Here is a 20,087-nt window from a genome sequence, read left to right on the forward strand (position 1 = left end):
AAAATGTATAATTTCACAAACATCACAATTGTTCATTCAATATACATGCTTCAAGCAATAAATTTAAATTGTATGTAAAAAAGAAATGACGGATTATAAAGTAAGACTACTGAATTGGAAAATTATTTTTGCTTTGTTTGAAAGCAAGACTAAACCTTGTCAACCAGGAGAGACCAGTTAGATTGTACATCTACACTTTTTGTGAAGAAATTATGAACCTATGTTTTACAATTGTTTATTCTTTATCTGTAGCAATTTCTTAATTATCAACACAGTAATTAAGTACCTATCCACACGAATAAAAACACAGGTTCGTGGAAAACTAACTACAGTAATTAGAGTCAGTTAGTTTGCAAGCATACAAAATGGTATTTGGTTTTGCTTCAACAATACCTAATTTTAGGAAAACCAAGTTAACTTTACATCCTTCTCATTCATCAGTTAGGTCTCAGCGTGGGTTTGGCCGAGTCTCAATATCTTGCAGCTTAGATCATGACAGTTTATCAGTAAGAATAATGTAAAAAACCTTCAACGAATTTAGGCGAAATACTTAATTAATTTTTTTCTGTCACTTGTGTAAATAGTATGCACCTATCAAATCAGAAACTGATCATTCAAAAAAAGGTCTCTTTTTCAGGGCTGATAAAGCTATCAACACTGTTCCCATTATTTCACACTCACTGTTACACAATGAAAATATACTTTATGAAATATACCTTATTTTAATAGAAAAAATTGTTTGGATTAAAGTTCAATATACTGTATTGAAGTTTAATTAGCCATTTAATCTCAGCACCCTGCAGTTCAGCCATTTACAAAGTCTTGCTTTAAATAAAATTATGAGATTTGAATCTCTGTAGCATCAGTGAAGTATTATTCAAAAGTACTTTATTAATTTAATGCTTTCTTCAAAGGACCCAATCCAAACATTCACCAATAGAAGTTTAGGTAACTGATGATCCATTATCAGAGCCGAGGTGTAGTTCTTACCCACTGCTGTATGGATTGAGGAGATTGGCATTTCTAGTTATGTTAAATTTATAATGGCCTGTATTTTGCAGTTGTAATGTCAGGAAAGCTGTCGGCATTCATGGTCATTACTCCCCTGAAACTGATGGCAACTGTATTTTGCACATGCACAGAATTTGATACAAGATCGTTATCGACACAAAAACTAGATTTTAATAGATACATTCCTTAAACCCCAAAGTTTGAATGTATATATTGGCTAGATGCAATGATTTTTTAAAAAGTGGCTACTGCATTCAATGTTAAGCTCAGTTTAAGACCGAATTGTTAAAATGGACAATAAAAGGGCAGCACGGTGGCTGTGGGTTAGCCCTGCTGCCTCACGGTGCCAAGGTCGGATTTAGGTGGATTGGCCATGCTAAATTGCCCGTAGTGTCCTAATAAAAGTAAGGTTAAGGGGGGGGGTTGTTGGGTTATGGGTATAGGGTGGATATGTGGGTTTTAGTAGGGTGATCATGGCTCGGCACAACATTGAGGGCCGAAGGGCCTGTTCTGTGCTGTACTGTTCTATGTCGCAGGTTCGATCCCTGCTCTGGGTCACTGTCCATTTGAAGTTTGCACCGTGTTTGCGTAGGTTTCGCCCCCACAACCTAAAAACGTGCAAGCTAGGTGGATTGATCACGCTAAATTGCCCCTTAATTGGAAAAAATGAATTGGGTACTCTACATTTATAAAATAAAATGGACACTAAAAACAAAAAAATGCTGGAAATAGGAGGAACCTTTCAGAACTGGAAAAGGTTTGAGATGTAACAGGTTTTAAGCAATATTTACTTAAGTCTCAGGAAAACATGGTAAAAGCTGCAATGAGATACATACCTTTACATAAAAATGTGTAATTTCAGACACCACAATTGTTCATTTTAAAATAAAAGCTTCAAAAAATAGATTAAGATTGTATGCAAAACCAGGGGGAAAAAATGACATGACTTGTGAAGCAAGTCTATTGAATTGGAAAATAGAATTCCTATTGCTTTGTGTTAATGTAAGACTAAACCTTCACAACCCGGGCAGGCCATTTAGATTTTACATCTACTCTTAAGCTTAACATTTTGCAGGGAAATTATGAGCCCATGCTTACTTCACAAGTGCTTTTTTGTTAATGTTGAGGTTTCTTTGTGTTCACAACAGTAAAGATGCACCCATCCAGTCCAATAAAAACAAAGTTCTTGGAAAACTAACTACATGTATTAGATTCAGAGAGTTAAAAAAATTACAATATGGTATCTGGCTTTGCTCAAATGTGGATATCCAGAAGCTGCAGTCAGTAATTTTACCCTTCCCCTTAGGGTGTTGAAGCCCCTCAAATTTGCAACTTACTGAATTGGATGCCCTGTCAAACTCTTCAAACAAGTAATATTCTTTTTCCACAATGCGCAACTGTGTTTAAAATTTATTATTAATGCATAACAGCCTGTGTGCAATCGCCAATGGTGGGGTGAAAGAAGTCGGGAATTCACAATAGACCAAAGTTTCAGTAAAATGGTTCTCAAAGAATTTTAAAATTGAGGGTCAAGGACCAGAGACCAATGCACAGTGGTTAGCACTGCTGCCTCACAGCACCAGGGACCCGGGTTTCAATCCGGCCTTGGGTGTGTAGAGTTTGCACTTTCTCCCCATGGGTTTCTTCCAGGGGCTCTGGTTTCCTCCCACAATCCAAAGAAGTGCAGGTTAGGCAGATTGGCCATGCTAAATTGCCCCTTAAGGTGAGGTTGCAAGAATAGGACAGGAGATTGGGCCAAGGGAGGGTGGTCTTTCAGAGGGTCGGTACAGTGTCAATGGCCAAATCGCCTCCTTAGGCACTGTAAGGATTCTATGAATATACTCCTACATCCAATCCTTGATGGGTCACAAAATCCGCATATTGCCTCAGCAACCACTAGAATACTAGAGATATGCACAAATGACTGAAGAAACTAAGTGCAAATTAGACCATTAGCCCCCAAAAGTCAGGTTCCCATGCAAGCAGATACCTCTTCACAAGACTTGATCACGTTTCCTGTTATAGACATTCCAACACTATTTCTCCCCCACTACCACCTGTCACCCCATAACTTTACATCTTACTGCTTATGGCACTGCTGAAAAGAATCTACGGCAGCATATGAACAGGGTTTTTAATACAAGAGAAGATTGGTGAAAAGTTTCACATCAACTCTGGGAGTAGTAAAACACTGCTTCCTAATTTTGCCTCAGCACAATTATTAGAGTGGTATTGTGGATGGAGAACATTCACTGAGAAACCATTAGAATTTTTAGTTGAGTGTAGAAATGTGGAATTAAAAATTACCTAAATTATCTTCTAGGGTAACTAAATGACATATTTCAAACCAAATTATGAAACTGTGCCTTAAGCCACATTTTTGGTTGTGTTTATCTCCTTTTAATAGATGTTATTCTAGTAATCATTAAACATCTTTCATTCCAGTAGTACTATGTAGTGTAACCAATTCATTCAGCCCGCTTTACGTTCTTTTAGTGATGGATAATCTGCTGTCATTCAGTGAGTTTCAGGTTCATGACTTCAGGCTTCATTTTGAAATACTGGCGGAATCGTACAACTGCATACCTGGAAAAAAATAAGATGCATCAGGCTTCATTTTAAATGTACAGCAAGTACGGATATGTTTTCAGGACCAGATAACATGTACCACCCCACAATACTTAAAGTGGTCAATGAGGGGGGAGCAGAGTGACTGAACAAATTTGTAGCTGTAGTTTAATATGGACTTCCATATAAGCATTTAAAAAGTATTTAAAGAATTACTACATAACAAAATTTATGTTTGCGTATTAAGGCTCAAAACCACACAGAAAAAGAAATCCAAAAGACTAACAAGAGAAATTAAAGGTAGTATTGGGTGAAAGGAAGAAGCTTATAATATTGCCAAAAAGAGTAATAAGTCTGACGATTGGGAGGATTTTAGAATTCAATAGTATGACCAAGAAATTGACAAGAAGGAAAGGAATACACAAGTAGACCAACAAGAGACATAAAAGCAAGTTGTAAACATTTCCATGTGCATGTAAATTGGAAGAGATTAATAAAAGTAACGATCTCATTCGAGGCAAAGATATGTAAAATTATAATAGGAAACGTGGAAACAGTAGAGCCATTAAACACATAGTTTCAATTGGTCTTCATGGCAAACGACACAAAAATCATTGCAGATAAAACCAAGGGGAACTAAAGGTCTAGTGAGAATGAGGAGCTTAAAGTAAATACTATTAGATAATTTAATGGGTCCAGGTGGCAATCCCTGGAGCTGATGCCTTTCATTCCAGAGTTCTAAAGAGATAGCTGCAGATAGCAAATGCACTTGGTCTGCCAGAATTCTTTAGATTCCAGAACAGATCCCAAGGATTAAAAATTGGGCAGCACGGTGGTGCAGTGGTAGCACTGCAGCCTCATGGCACCAAGGTCCCAGGTTCGATCCCAGCTTTGGGTCACTGTCTGTGTGGAGTTTGCACATTCTCCCCGTGTTTGCGTGGATTTCACCCCCATAACCCAAAGGTGTGCAGGGTAGATGGATTGTCCACGCTAAATTGCCCCTTAATTGGAACAATGAATTGCGTACTAAATTTATTTTTTTTAAAGTAGCAATCATGACCTCACTATCAAGAAAGGAACAAATAGGAAAAAAAGACAGGGAACTACAGGTCAGTTAGCCTAATATCAGTAGTAGACAAAATACTAGAAACTTTTAGCAGCAATGCGTCAACAGGTCACTTGAAAAATCGTAATAATTGAGCAGAATCAACTTGGATTCATGAAATACAAATGACGTTTGACAAATCTGTTAGTCTTTTGAGGATATAACTAATAAGATGGATAAGGAAGAACCAGTGGATTTGCAGTGTATTTGGATTTTCAAAAACATTCAATAAAAGGACACATGCATTTAGTGCACAAAATTAGGACATCAAGGGTTATGGGCAATATATTAGCATCGATTGAGGATTGGTTAATGGACAAAAACCCCGCAGGAATAAATGGGTTTCTTTTGGGTTGGTATACTGTAACAAGTGGGATACTGCCAGAATCAGTGTTGAGCTGCAGCTGTTTATAATCTATATTAAGGACTTGGATGAAGGGACTGAATGCAATACATTCACATATGCTGATGATAAAGTTAGGCAGGAAAACAAGCAGTGAAAATGATGGAAAGAGGTTGCAGAGGGATAGATAGGTTGGGTAAATGGACAGGAACATAGCAGATAGAATACAATGTGGTGAAGTTATCCTTTTTGATAGAAACCCCCCCCCTAAAAAGCTGAATATTTTTTGAACAGTGAGAAACTAGCAAATGCTTGCATTCAGAGGGACCCGAGCGTGCTTGTACATGAATCACAATGTTAACATGCAAGCAATAGCAAATAATGATATGTTAAGTTTGGTACAAATGGATTGCAGTACAAGAGTAGACAAATCAAACTTCAACTTCACAGGGCACTGATGAGGCCACATTGAATGTACATGGTTTGGACCCCTGACTCAAGAAGTAACATCTCTGCCCTCGATGGACAAAGGCTGGCTCCTGGGATGAAGGGACTGAATAGACGAAGCTTATATTCCCTGGAGTTCAGAAGACTGGGAGGTGATCTAACTGAAACATAAACGGTGCGATTCCCCGTCTCGTTGCGCTGGAACGTGAATAGCAGGAAAGGCGGAAAAAGAGAACAGTGCTGGGTGCCAAACCATTTGCATGCAATCGGCCCGCTCTCATAGGTGAAATCGGGATCCAGCCTTAGGGTGACGAGAAACTAATTATCACCACTAATGTCCCATTTCCATACAATTAACAAGTGCAACCCCCCATCCAATGGCCTCCTGTGATTCAGTGGCCTCTCCAGTAAGTGGTCAGGCTGACGCCGATTAATACTCCTTTTGAAAAACGTGAACCTGGTGGATGGGCTGCTGCGGAGTACCCAATTCATTTTTCCACTCTCCCGATGGTGCCTCCCCACTATCCCCACCCTCTTCCCTTACCTCTTACCCCATCCCGGGAAGGAGCAGCAGCTGGATTGAGCCCTGGCTGCCCCTGTGCCATCTGGCTATGCCAGCATTTGAAGCACCCCAGTGTCCGGACTATGGTATCACACCCTCGGCAATGTTCCTCAGTGATGGACCAAGCTCTGTAGTGACTCGGCAATGCCCACCTGCGACTGGGACAAGCTTTGCAGCCTGTCATGCTCTCAGATGGGAATGGTCATGTCCCGCAGCTCTTCATCAAGGTCAGCCTGGTAATGGGTCACGTGCCCCACCGAGTCTGACAGTCTACTGAGGCCCTCAACCATTGCCATCTCTGATTCCGCCACGCCTTGGACACCATCACTCATGCTGCTGACGTTGTGCTCCAGACACTCCACTGCAGTTGCCACCCTAGCAGTGTTGGCCTTGGTGCCAAGCATTGCCAGCAACATCTCCTGCACCAGGAGCCTCTGGGTCTCCTCCAATTGGCTATGGACCTGGAGTGTAACTTACATCTCCCTCTGGATGTCCCAGCCGCTCCCCAACATCTCCAGCAGCTCCGGAGGCTCAGCATCTGACTGGGACCCATCTGCGTTCTGGATTCTAGCAGCCCTCCAACTGCTGTCTCGCATGGGCATTCCTGCCTCCACCTGATGTGCATCAGCGGCTGCGTGGTGCTACCAAAGTGTGCCCCAGAAGCATGTCCACTAATTTTGCCCACCAAGGTGCGTGTATCTGTGCTGTGGCATCCTTGGAGTTGTCCTCCGAGATGGTCTCGGAGAAGGAGAATTTAGAGACGGGGTCACTGTTTAAAAATAAGGGGTCACTCATTCTCTGGAACTCAAAAGGCAGTAGAAGCAGAGTCTTTGAATATTTTAAAGGCAGATAAATTCTTGGATTAACAAGGGGTGAAACGTTACTGAGGGGAAGCAGAACTGTGGGATTGGGTTACAATCAGATAAAGCCATAATCTTATTGAATGGTGGAACAGGTTCAAAGAGTTTTGTGGCTTACTCCCAAATCGAATGTTTGTATGTCCACATCTCTTGCAATCTTTTAAGGAATCACAACCAGCCAGACAACTCCGAGATTATCCAGCCAATGTCCAGTTTCTCCCCTCCTATTCCAATCTCTGCCCTGTTCCTCTCTCAAAATATACTTATTCCTTTGTGGTACATAGAATCACAATATTATCCCAAATGACTACCTTCAGCTAGACAGGAAATATCAGCAGGGTCGCTGCAGAACCCGCTCCTCTCCTCACAATCAGGTTCATTTATGTGTTACCACGCTTGCACACTCTCAAGTGTGTCTTTCAACAACCATACAACTTTCTTGAAGACTAAACATTTACACCGCTTCAAGACAGCATATCCTACAATGAGCAAGAATGAAAATTTGAGTTGCCATCCTAGAATCTAAATAACTGTTTGGATTTATTTTTTCTGAAACTGAATATTGGGGTTGTGTTCTTTCAAAACATATAGGGCACGATTGTCCAGAACTGCGGTTAAATGCTCCCTCCAACGGAGTGATTCTTGCTGGTGCTGGGAGCGACCCTGACGTGCAATGTTATGGGAACTTGGAAACATTTTTTTAAGCTGAACTGGCGTTCCCGTGCTGCTCCATAGCTGCAGATGGGAAGGATGAAATATAATGACAGGTCCCACACTTCAGCGATTGGACCGCCTTTTTTAAATGCGCTTCTATGTCAAAAAGCTGCTGCAGATTCTAGCCCCCCCCCCCCACCCCCCCCCCCCCCCAAAATCACTGAAAATTCCCCTCCCCCCATTACCTTCAGTAACCCCCTTCCTAGAAAGTGCAGTTTTCGAGGCTGTCCCTGCACCTTCTGGGAAGCATGAGAACAAAGAGGCAGACATATTAAAAAAAACTGCTATTATGAAAACACCTGCTACCGAGTTAATAGATCCCAGCAGTTATATAAATAAGTAATCAGAATCTCTCCTTTGAAACCGCCTCGAACTGTCAATCAAAAAGCTACGAGCAGGTAATGGGTCATGAAATTGAATGTGAACAATGCTTTCATGCTATCTAGGCATATGTTAAAGGCCAATGAAATGTAATGTGTGAAAACCACTTGAAAGGTTTTGACAACTTTGAAGGAATTATTTTTACCTTCATCTCAGACCGTTACACTTGGCATACTGACAAACATTTTAAAGGGTTTAGAAGCACAGATGAGAACACTTTCGCATTATTATGAGAAAACTTTAATTTTCACATACTGACTGTTTAAAGGATTTAAAGGCTGCAGCCAAACAAGCACAATCCCAGGAAGGACCCCGACCTGAGGACGCCCAGCACAGCACAAGGCCCCCTGACCTCCATCTTCCATGAAGGACTCCCCTCGGCACTCTGGAGGCAAGTGTTGAGACGGTACTTAATCTTTTGCCACTGCTCAGACTGAAAGCTGCAAGGTCCATGTTCCTCAATACATGCACCAAATCATGCCTGTGTGACTTCCTGCTTGGGGGAGGGGGGAACATCACGGGGAGGAGGTGAATCAGATTTCCAATGCATTAATCACATTCAAATCAATGTTTAAAAAAAAATAAATTTAGAGTATCCAATTCATTTTTTCCAATTAAGGGGCAATTTAGCATGGCCAATCACCTACCCTGCACATATTTGGGTTGTGGGAGCAAAACCCATGCAACACAGAAGAACGTGCAAACTCCACACGGACAGTGACCCAGAGCCGGGATCGAACCTGGGACCTCGGCGCCGTGAGGCAGCAATGCTAACCACTGTGGCATCGTGCTGCCCCCAAATGAATGCTTTTTGGTACTTTACATGTTCTCACTGATATGAGTGGGAATTCCAGTATGGCCGGTGGGGTGGGCCCAGAGATGCGCAACTGGTCTGACATCCGGAGCAAATCCCAATTTTGGCCCAAATCACTATTCTGCGGCCGATCGTAAATCCTGCTCTGAGTGGGCTGACCCGTAGAATCCCGGCCATAAAAGCCTGGTGCTACATAATTGTTTATACTGGAATACTAATCAGTGACTTTCTTGTTATCTAGGTTTCTGACCAGAAAGTGGAAAAAATAATAATTCTCTGATTTGGTCTGATGTCACTAAGAAATAGGAGACCATATAGAGATCTAGTGAAATTGCCAATTCAACACAAATCTAGATCACTCATCTTGTACTGTGCAATCTTTCATCTGGTAGAGCCTACCATATAGTGCACATTTACGCTGGCTTATTTATTTTCTAATTTGGTCGAATATTGCAAGAAAACACAAACACCACCTTAATTACACTCTTATTTATATTAGCCAATATCAAAGGACTAATTTCCAGTTTAAAGGTATCTGAGCATACGACCTGAGAAAGAAACCAAATATATTGCATCTAAATTTCCTTGCAAATTTAACTTTAAAACTAATTATGGTAATGCACACAAATTAAGGCATGACTTTGTGGGCTGTATGGTAATGTAAACCAATTAAGGCATGACTTCATAGGTTGTACAAGAGAGATAATTCTCAATTCTAACATGTGACACAATACAGATAACAAGTACTGCAACAAAAAAGGAGGCACACAAGAAAGAGGGAAACATGTCCTGTCCTCATGCAAATGAGCAAATGACTCAAAAGAACTGCATTATGAACAAAATTAAACAGTGCTTTTATGGCACCAAATTGTAGGAGGATAGTCAATATTGAGTGAGTGAGGGGGACTGCAACAATTTACCGAAGGGCATTAATAATCTAGCAGAATGGGCAAATAACTGGCAAATGAAGTTCACCACATAAATGTAAGGTCGTAAATATGGTAGTATGAATAGGGAGGTCACTTATTAATTTGGAGGTGCAAGTCTTGGTTCAGTACAAAACGAAAGCAAATTACTGCAGATGCTGGATTCTGAAACCAAAACAGAAAATACTGGACAATCTCAGCAGGTCTAACAGCATCTGTGGAGAGAGAAGGGAGCTAACGTTTCCAGTCTGGATGAATTGAGTTTCGCTTTGACAGAGTCATCCAGACTCGAAACGTTAGTTCCCTTCTCTCTCCACAGATCCGCCCAGACATGCTGAGGTCAGTACTATTCAGTATTTTCTGTTTTTGTTACAAATATATCAATCATTAAGTTGCATCACAGATTTGCAAGGTTGTTAAAAATAAACAAGCTCTAGGGTGAAATTGAGAAGTAGGAAAGTTTTTCTAAACCATTATCAAATCTTGGTTAGAACACACTTCAAGAATTGCATACGAACATACAAAGGGAAAGCAAAACAACATTTGAGGAAGAAGGGAATAGCAGTTATGGTGATAAGATTTAAATGCAAAAAGGTGAGGCAGTTCGAGTGAAGCATACACACCAGCATGGCCCAGCTGGGCCAAATGGCCTGTTTCTGTACCAGTTATCTTACGCAATCCTACATAGGTCGAATAATGTAAAGCTTTATGCATAAATGCAGGGTTACGATACTGTCGGCCAATAGTTAAATTTAATGTGAGGAGACTATTGTGAAGACGACAAATACCACTAACTATTTTTGCCCCAGTCATCCACTGACATTTCAGAAGTAGCACTTTAGAGTACAATTTTAACTCACTGAACTCCATTCGCTAACAGCTTCACCCAAACTTACTTTGATTGAACAGCCAATTTTTTCTGTGACATTCACACTCTCAATAAAGTAATTCAAGGCAGCAAGCTGAACATCATTGCAATACTTCCCCAGAGAAAGATTTCTTACTAGTAGGAGCAATGTTAATGTAATGGATACAGACAGAAGCAAATAGAGTGAACATAATAATCAAGTATATAAATGCATTAAATGGAAAGTCAGAAAGTCACATAGTGCCAAACTGAAAAGGGGTCTCACACTATATCTTTATCCATCCTCCTTAGTTTTTAAATCAACTCTTGCACTTTAATTATTAGACAGCCAAAGAACTGAATACATTTCATGTTGTGAACTGAATTACTCTTTGGTAATAAGGCAAGTCCCAAATTTATAAAAATTATGTATCCACACATATGTACATGCAGACTTTAAAGCAAACTGGGAATGGATTAACTATCATTATCAGAAGTGAGAAACTTAATGTTTGTCAGTCTAGTTTACTGCTTGATTTGTGAACTAGGAGCAAGAGCAAGAAATATGAAACAAATGACCAGAAAATCAATCCAAATCCTTGTCAGTATTTAAATTTAAAAATCTATTTCTATTATAGGAACAAAACAGAACAGACATTATTCAAAAAAGTACATAAATAATTTGTCCTTGTCACACCTCATTAGCATATGCATAAATTTAGTGCTCCCCTGCAGCATTCCTCTGTATTTCACACACTTCCTATACATGTCAATATGCTCGACTAACTTGGTTGCCTTCTGCAACTGCACTTTTCAATGCATAATTCTGGGAAATTTGACACTCCTTGTAGTGACATCTTAACTCATTCCTATAACATGAAAAACCAAAGGAAAGTTTAAACTGAATTGTCTGCAACCATCTCTGTAATTAAGAGAGTGCAGAGTTAAAACTGTTCACACCTCTACACTGGTTTCCAACTATATTAAAACCTGTGTGTTGTATAAAATTTACACCAAGTCTCATCCTTGCTTTTTTTCTGTCATATCCATTATTCAAAAAAACAAAAGTTGCATATTTAAATAGAATTTGCAGTATGCAATACAAGACATTTTTTTGATTTACGGTTAAGAATAGGGGAAAATTAAAACATCTTAAGGTGATTTTTTTCCCCCAATGTAAATTTTCCAGCCAAGTCGGTTTCCTTTCCTCCTTTATTTTCTCTTCTTATGACACATAATATGGGACTGCCACGTGTCCTATAACAGTTCTATTAGAAACTCTGGGCACGGGATGACTCCAAGCCAGCCATAGGGCTTCTCAAGTCAGCTAACCCCAAGGAAGAGATTAGTGCAAATTAAATACCCCAGTGAACAGAGCAGCTCACTGATGCAAATATTTCTTGCTCTAAATTCCACCATGTAACAATGGTGGAGAGGGAACCATGTATCTCCCAACAGTTCTGTGCTGTATTTTTCTATATTCTATGGGGGTGTTGGTGAATTTTTCAAACAGGTAAAATATATTTCTTATATTTGGCCTAGACATCAGGATTTAACTAATTAGAGACACTGAAAAGATTTCATTACATACCTGGATATATAAACTTGGAATACCGGCTTTCAAGTGCAATACTAATTATTTCCATGTTATCTTACATAAAGCAAGCATAGACAAAGTCAGTCACAAAGCAAAGAAAATTCTGTGTGACACTGATCCCTAAATGTTTTTTTTAAAACCAATTCATTTTTTCCAATTAAGGGGCAATTTAGCGTGGCCAATCCACCCGTCCTGCACATCTTTGTGTTGTGGGGGCAAAAACCACACAAACAGAGGGAGAAAGTGAAAACTTCACCTATCCCTAAACTTGGTTGGAGGAGTAGGGGGAAAAAAAGTTGAACCTTTTGTTTTCATGTTAGTCCAGTTAGTATTCAAAAAGAGCCTCAAGTGTCACGCAGAGATGTTGCACTGTATATTCCATTAATTGGTGTACATCTCAAGTTGCTGATACTAACAACCAGATTAAACAACAACTAGATTTAATTTCTTGGACTTCACACATGTACGTATTGTTTGTTCTGTTAATTAGTATTAGCAATAACCTGTGAGAAACAATAGGCATTGTGGGGCGCAAAGGGAGAAAGCAGAATAGGGAGAGAGAGCACTAGTGAGAGAGCAAGAAACCACCACAGCCAGTGCAGCGATTGAACAAAAGTTGTTAGTGTCATTCTGCACCACATTATAGCCAAATGAGCAAAGAGGAAAATTAGGACTTTTATACATACTGTTTACAGAAAATATTCTCAAGTCTAATATTGCTGCTTTTAATGTTTGTCAAGGAAAATAAAATTGGGTGAGCGGTTGGAAGAACCCGTTCAGCTGCATCTGACATTGCTAAGCACTTGCAAAGCTCTACATGATGTGTGCCTGATCTTAGGAAGATCTCAGCACAGCAGGAATTACCTTCTTCCTGCCTGGGAGGAACTGAACACAGCAAGCAATCTTCCATAATGCTGCTATTCACAAGCTATTTTCATCTTACATTGGAAGCAGCCTAACATTTGAGCTACCAATGTAAATAAGCTAGACAATAAAGATTATTCCAGTTGATAAAGTGCAATTTTCAATGTGATGAAAAGGTTTCATGTGCATTAAATATATTTTGCTCAAAAGTAGACTGCATGCAATTTACAATGCCATCTTGTGGTTAACTGATACAGCAAACATTCAAATTATTAAACAAAATCAATCTGAGCCAAGTTAAAGAAATTTACAAATCTCACTGACATAATATTCAATAAATGTGTAACTGATAAATCAGGGGTGGGCAAACTTTTCTGTGCAAGGGCCACATTCAGAAATTCACAATTTTAAAGGGCCGCATAGTATATTAAGTAAAATAATTAATATTTAAAATAGCCAAAATAAAAGGTTTTTAAAGAAAAAAAAGCAATTAATTTTTATTAATTAATATTTTAAAGTAGAAACTTTACATGAAACACATTTATTTGAAAAACAAAGTAACTCAGTTTAAAGAAAAAAAAGCAATTAATTTTTATTAATTAATATTTTAAAGTAGAAACTTCACATGAAACACATGTTGTGCCGAGCAATGATCACCCTACTCAAGTCAACGTATCCACCCTATACCAGTAACCCAACAGCCCCCCCCCCCCATTAACCTTAATTTAAAAAAAAATAAAAAAAAATTTTAAATATTTTTTTTTAATGACTTGATCTTGGTGGGCCGCATAAAGACCTTGCCCGCGGGCCGTAGTTTGCCCACCCCTGTGATAAATGCTTGATCCAAAAATATGTATTGCTGTCCTACAGATACAAAAGAACCACTACAGATTTCACCTTCTGAATTGTGACATCCAGGAAACTTAAATGTAAGAGAGCAAAAAAAAAAGTATAAAAAGGAATTTAGACAGTTAGGATATTTAATTAGGTCAGTTTCGATAAAGGTGGCACTTTTAAATTAAGTTATTGAATAAATAACTGACGTTTTAAAATAAAGCACTAATATAATGCACGCAAGACAAGTTCAGAAGTTCTGTCACTGTTGTTACGACACCCTGTGGTAGTGCACAGTCAATTCCAGCCCCACCTGAACTGGAGTCACAACACATGTGAATTAACCAATAATTCTTACTGGCAGCCCAATAATTACAGTCACCAGGTTTGTAAGTTCAAATACAATTAATGTTTATTGATAACAACTACTATAATGAACTATGCAGCAAATACAACCGGTTAACTATTAACTAATTCCTAATTCCCCACTTTAACTTGCCCCCAATCCTCTATGCACACATACAAGACAAACAGAGGGGTGGAAAGGGGTCAAAATAATAAGCCAAGGGGGAAAAAAAAGAGTCTTTGTTTCAGATGATGGTTTTTAGCACCCTTCCTTCACAGCAAACTTGCAAGTTAAAGTCTCTGTCAACAGCCTGTAATAGTCCTCTCTGTAGGTTCATTTATTCAGGTTATCTGTAATTTCAGAGAAGTACAGCAGTCAAAGCCTTTCCAGAGAGAGTAGCAAGTTCTGGTCTTTGCAGCCATAACTGGTTCTCCTATAGATAGATTCACTCAGGTACTCTGTAGATTCAGAAATACAGCATGCACAGGCTTTCTGTAGAGAAACACGGAGGAAAGAAAAAGAGTAGAATCTTCTGTCCAAGCTGCCAGGAGTCAAACTAAAACTCCTTGGGACGCTGAAAATCATTCCACTGGGACAGGATCCAATCACCACCCGTTATCAGGCAGAGTATGACCCAATCTTTTTGACCCAATCATTGGCCACTAGCCAATCAATCAAACCGAGTCCCAGTCCATCTCTCGCTCTTTGGTGCCAACAAGTCTGAAGCCTCTTGTTCAACCAGCAGGCATTTGAGTAACTTCTGAATTCTGCTGCTCGCCTTAAAGATACATGTCCATTAATCCTGTTTGACTTGAAGATCATGTCCACCAATCCTGCTTGACTCAAAGGTATATGTCCATTGTTATGGGCCAGGGTGTAGGGAATATCAAAGTGTATCATGGAGTGCACCTGACCCACAACTTTTAATAGATTGTGGTAAGGGCCACTCTACAGGTGTGGTACAGCAGAAATGGAAAAGTAATGTTTACTCTATGAACTCAAGTTAACCTTTTTGAAACATAGTGAACATCTCAGCAACTATCAATTCAAATACATCCCCCAAAGAATACACGAAGTAATCCGTAATAACTTCCCAAACAACATCCAGAAGACAGAGAAATACCTTTCAACAGAAGCACATTAGGTTTACATTCACTACGGAGAACATTTATAATTCTGAATTCACCAAATGATCAAGAGATGGTCTTTTGATGGAAGAGAGAACTGCAGTACACCTGCTTGGTCTGGCTTCAGCTCCAACACTGAAAACAAATCCAGAACACACCCTGCAGCAAACAGCCTAAAATGAAAGTAAAAAGGTGACAGACAGCCCAGCTCCACCCACACATCACTGATAATACCCATTTCTTAAAGGTACATTTCTTGGACACACATTTCTTGGACACTAATTTCTTAAAGGTACTCTCACATGACACCTCCCCCAAGAAAAAAAAATAAACCATCCACTTCAAAATTGTTTCATTTTCACAATTCTTTATGAATGCACACAGTAAATATACTTTTTCCCTGATCTGTATCTCCCTTTCTCTTTCTTTGTCCTCTCATCTTTCATGTTCAAGCTGCTTTAATTCTTTCTCATATTCCATTTGTTTAATTTGCAACTGAATTTTTTCCATTTCCAATGAGTCAAACAGTATCTCAGGCAACTTTAAATGCTTAGCCACGGCCATAATTATCTCACCTTTTCGCATTTCGTCAGGTAATGTTAATTTCAATGTTTCTGCCAAATCTAACAGTCTGCTTTTAGTCTCTGTCCGTAAGGTACTGCGTGTTACTGTCTTCACCCCCAAAAACTTCAGAGCCTCTGAAAGAGCCATTGTCCACAACAGACAGCCTACTTCAACTAAAATACCACACCTGAAAAGCAATCACAATATGCTCACCCCTCACTTTCTTTAAGTTCACTAAGCCAATTCAATAGATAGACTTTTTTCGCCCTCGAGCCCCCAATTTGTTATGGGCCAGTGTTTGAGAATCCCAATATGTATCATGGAGTTCACCTGACCCACAACTTTTAATAGATTGTGGTATGGGGACCATACGGCCCACTCTACAGGTGTGGTACAGCGGAAATGGAAAAGTAATTTTTAAAGCAAAACAATGTTTATTCTATTAACTCAAGTTAACCTTTTTGAAACATAGTGAACCTTAGCAACCATCAATTCAAATAGAACCTCCAAATAATACAACACTAAGTAATCCTTAATAACTTTCCAAACAACATCCAGAAGAAATACATTTCAACAGAAGCACATTAGGTGCTTCATATTCATAATTCTGATCACCAAATGATCAAGAGATAGTCTTTTGATGGCAGAGAAAACAGCAGTACACGTGCTTGGTCTGGCTTCAGTTCCAACACTGAAAACAAAACTAAAACACACTCTGCAGCAAACAGCCTAAAACGAAAGTAAAAAGCTGACAGACAGCCCAACTCCACCCACACTCTGATATCACTGATAATACCTATTTCTTAAAGGTACTCTCACATGACATCACTAATCATCCATGCATCAAAAATAATCACGGCAAAGTTAAAGGGGAAGCAAGGAAATATACAGGACGGACCTTGCATATCTCCCTCCCTAAAAGAATGAAACTTCAGGACACGGACGTTTCATTATGAGGTTTGCAAGACATAAAAATCACAAACAAACGTCCATTCCCCAGTATGTCAGTTTCCTTCCCGGTAATTCACCAACATGTGACAAAGCATTCACATTTACATTATCCTTTCCGGGAATGTGTACAATTTTAACATTGAACTGTTGTAATAAGACCATAAGACATAGGAGTGGAAGTAAGGCCATTCGGCCCATCGAGTCCACTCCGCCATTCAATCATGGCTGATGGGCATTTCAACTCCACCTACCAGCATTCTCCCCGTAGCCCTTAATTCCTCGCGACATCAAGAATTTAACTCCAATAAACTAAGAAGTAATAAACTCCAACGGAATAACCTTGTGTTGCATTCTAGGTTTTAAAATTTTCTATAAACGCAAGCAGATTATGGTCTGTATAAACTAAGCTTTGTTGATTGTCATGTCGGACATATACTTCAAAGTGAAGGGCTAGTAGCAAAGCTAAGGCTTCCTTTCCAATGGCGGAATACTTTCTTTGGGATGGAATTAGCGTTTAAATAAAAATACCCATTGGCTCCTTTATTCCTTGTCGTCCTGTTGTAGCACTGCCCCTAACCCTAGGTCACTGGCGTCTATGGCCATTTTAAATGGTCCGGAAAAAGTCAGAGGCGGCCAGTCTCTCAAATTGGTGTTCTGTGGACCACGGCGTTTTCACTTGCTTCTGCAAAATGTCCAACATGCACTGTATTTCAGTCTCTAACTGAGCCAGTCTCTGGTTTTAGTCGAAACAGATGTGGCTTTATTGGCTGAGTTTCTTATGTCTATAACATGACTAGTTGACCAGCCCCCTGCTGGTTTCCTACAACTCCCCGTCTATACTGTTTCAGTATCAAATGTAATGTAGCCAGTCTTTTCTGATTGCCCAATGTATCTTTATCCAAATTTCAAGGATCTTCCACAGCCAAACTACAAGCAGTGCCCACAATGCTGCGGGAAATATTGGGTTTATTTTAAAATCAACAAACACTCAATCCCTCTAGCTTTACATTCACTCTTCTCCCTCACATGGATACTGTCAGTGACTAGTACAGCTGAGGGTTCAATCTTTACAGAGTCGGTTGGCTTTATATGCACCATTCTTTGTTTTACAGCTTTTACTTCTTCATTCGAGTCTTCATAACCACAGCCCTTATCTCCATTTAGCAATGCGGACTGAAACAGTTTGTGCTTTCCAGATTTCAACAGTTCTTTATTTTCAGAATCAGAGAGCACATTATTAGCCCCATTAACTTTCTGGTTGATGTTAACAAATGCGGTGGCAGAACCACTACATGGTTCTCCATCCACCTTGCTCTTAAATTTTTTTTAAAGGAATTGGCTGCTGATAATTTGCTATTTGCTTCTTTCACCTTGAAGAGGCACTGTGGACTTTTAAACAGTTGTGGGTTAATCAGTTGTTCGCTTGATGTCACTTCACAGTCCCTGCTGTCTGTTATGTATATTTTCCTTCAAAGCAGTCTTGCTCTGGGAAATATTTGCACCTGAAGCGAATGGTAATGGGTTTACTGCAAGAGGCAGTAACAAATAACTTTCAGGAAAGTCGACGTCAATTTCTTCTTCTTGGTATGAATTATACTGCAAATGGCATAACCCTTAGGAACATTAACATACAGAGGGATCTGGGAGTGCAGGTCACAGTTCCCTGAAAGTGGCAAAGGTGGCCAAGGTGATGAAGAAGGCATATGGCATGCTTGCCTTCATCAGCCACGGCATTGAGTACAGGAGTTGGGAAATCATGTTGTAGCAATATAAAACCTTGGCTAGGCCGCATTTGGATTATTGCGTGCAGTTCTGGTCACACTATCAGAAGGGCATAGAAGCTTTGGAGAGAGTGCGAAGAAGGTTCACCAGGATGTTGCCTGGTCTCGAGGGTGTTGGCTATGAGGAGAGGTTGAATAAACTAGAATTGTTTTCACTGGAAAGACGGAGGCCATGGGGAGACCCAAGAGGCTTTTTCCAATGGTGGAAGGTCAATTACAAGGGGGCACAGCTTCAAGGTGCAAGGAGAAAAGTTTTTTTTAAAACAATTTTAGAGTAACCAATTAATTTTTTCCAATTAAGGGCCAACTTAGCGTAGCCAATCCACCGACCCTGCACATCTTTGGGTTGTGGGGGCGAAACCCACGCAAACACAGGGAGAATGTGCAACCTCCACACGGACAGTGACCCAGAGCCGGGATCGAACCTGGGACCTCGGCACCGTGAGACTGCAGTGCTACCACTGCGCCACCGTGCTGCCCTGCAAGGAGGAAAGTTTAGGCGAGATGTGCAGGGAGAGTTTTTCATGCAGAAAGTGGTGGATGCCTGGAACGGGCTGCCAGAGGATGTGGTGGAAGTAGACATATTGGCAACAGTTAAGAGGCACCTGGATGGGTACATGAATAGGGAGGAAATAAAGGAATACAGACATGAATAGGGAGGAAATAGAAGAATACGGACTGAGTAAGGGCAGCAGTTTTTTTCTTCAGTTAGGCATCATGATCAGCACATGCTTTGAGGGCTGAAGGGCCAGTTCCTGTGCTGTACTTTTCTTTGTTCTTTGATTTGCTGTCTTCCTTCCTAGCTTTGGAACAGTTACTTGTCATTTGTTCAAGGTCAGTCAGTGACAGGTATTTTCAGTAGCTGTTTATTATTACTTCATAATCAGAACCAAAATCGGATTCAGAACTCTCGTTTGACTATCCATCACTGTTATTCTCCTGAATTTTGCAGGTTCCTCTTTCTTATGGTCACCTTCGGTCTTCAGAATTCTCAGAATCTGGTTCTCAACTAGCTTTTACCTTCGACAAATCTTTATGATTCTCGTGGAGATAATTTCATCAGTATCAGTAGAATCTGATTCATTGACATTATCATTCAATATGTGATTAATGTATGTCCACATTTCATTCGTTGAACCATTTAATGCCCAATGAGATTTCACACCCCCTTCAGTTGGTATCTCACGTGCTATCTGCAGTACTTCCTCGGACTCTCTGCAATCATAGGGGAAGCTACCACTGTCACTCCCTCCAAATCATTCCTCAAAAGTAAGTCTACTCCGTTCATTGGGAATTTCGAAACCACCCCGGCCACTACTAGACATGACATAAAATCATGAGGCAACATGCCTCAATGACTACCGCCCGGTGGCCCTGACGTCAGTTGTAATGAAGTGCTTCGAGAGGCTGATTATGAAGCGCATCACCTCCATACTCTAAGAACG

General features: G+C 40.0%; 1 protein-coding gene across 3 annotated transcripts in view; it reads right to left on the reverse strand.

Moving 5' to 3' along the window:
- Nucleotides 1-1,783: 1,783 nt before the first annotated feature.
- etnk1 (ethanolamine kinase 1) overlaps nucleotides 1,784-20,087 on the reverse strand; it is a 102,300-nt gene continuing 83,996 nt past the window's right edge. Inside the window, exon 8 of one of the 3 annotated variants that reach the window (XM_038811032.1) lies at nucleotides 1,784-3,597. In XM_038811032.1, the coding sequence (XP_038666960.1) occupies nucleotides 3,525-3,597 (73 nt within the window). In that variant the 3' untranslated portion in view covers nucleotides 1,784-3,524. Of the gene's footprint in view, nucleotides 3,598-13,888; nucleotides 13,962-14,548; nucleotides 14,570-20,087 lie in introns of those variants that run through there. The other 2 variants (XM_038811033.1, XM_038811035.1) reach the window with 2 other exon arrangements.

Source organism: Scyliorhinus canicula, chromosome 11 (genome assembly GCF_902713615.1).
Source record: "Scyliorhinus canicula chromosome 11, sScyCan1.1, whole genome shotgun sequence".
Lineage (NCBI taxonomy): Eukaryota > Metazoa > Chordata > Chondrichthyes > Carcharhiniformes > Scyliorhinidae > Scyliorhinus > Scyliorhinus canicula.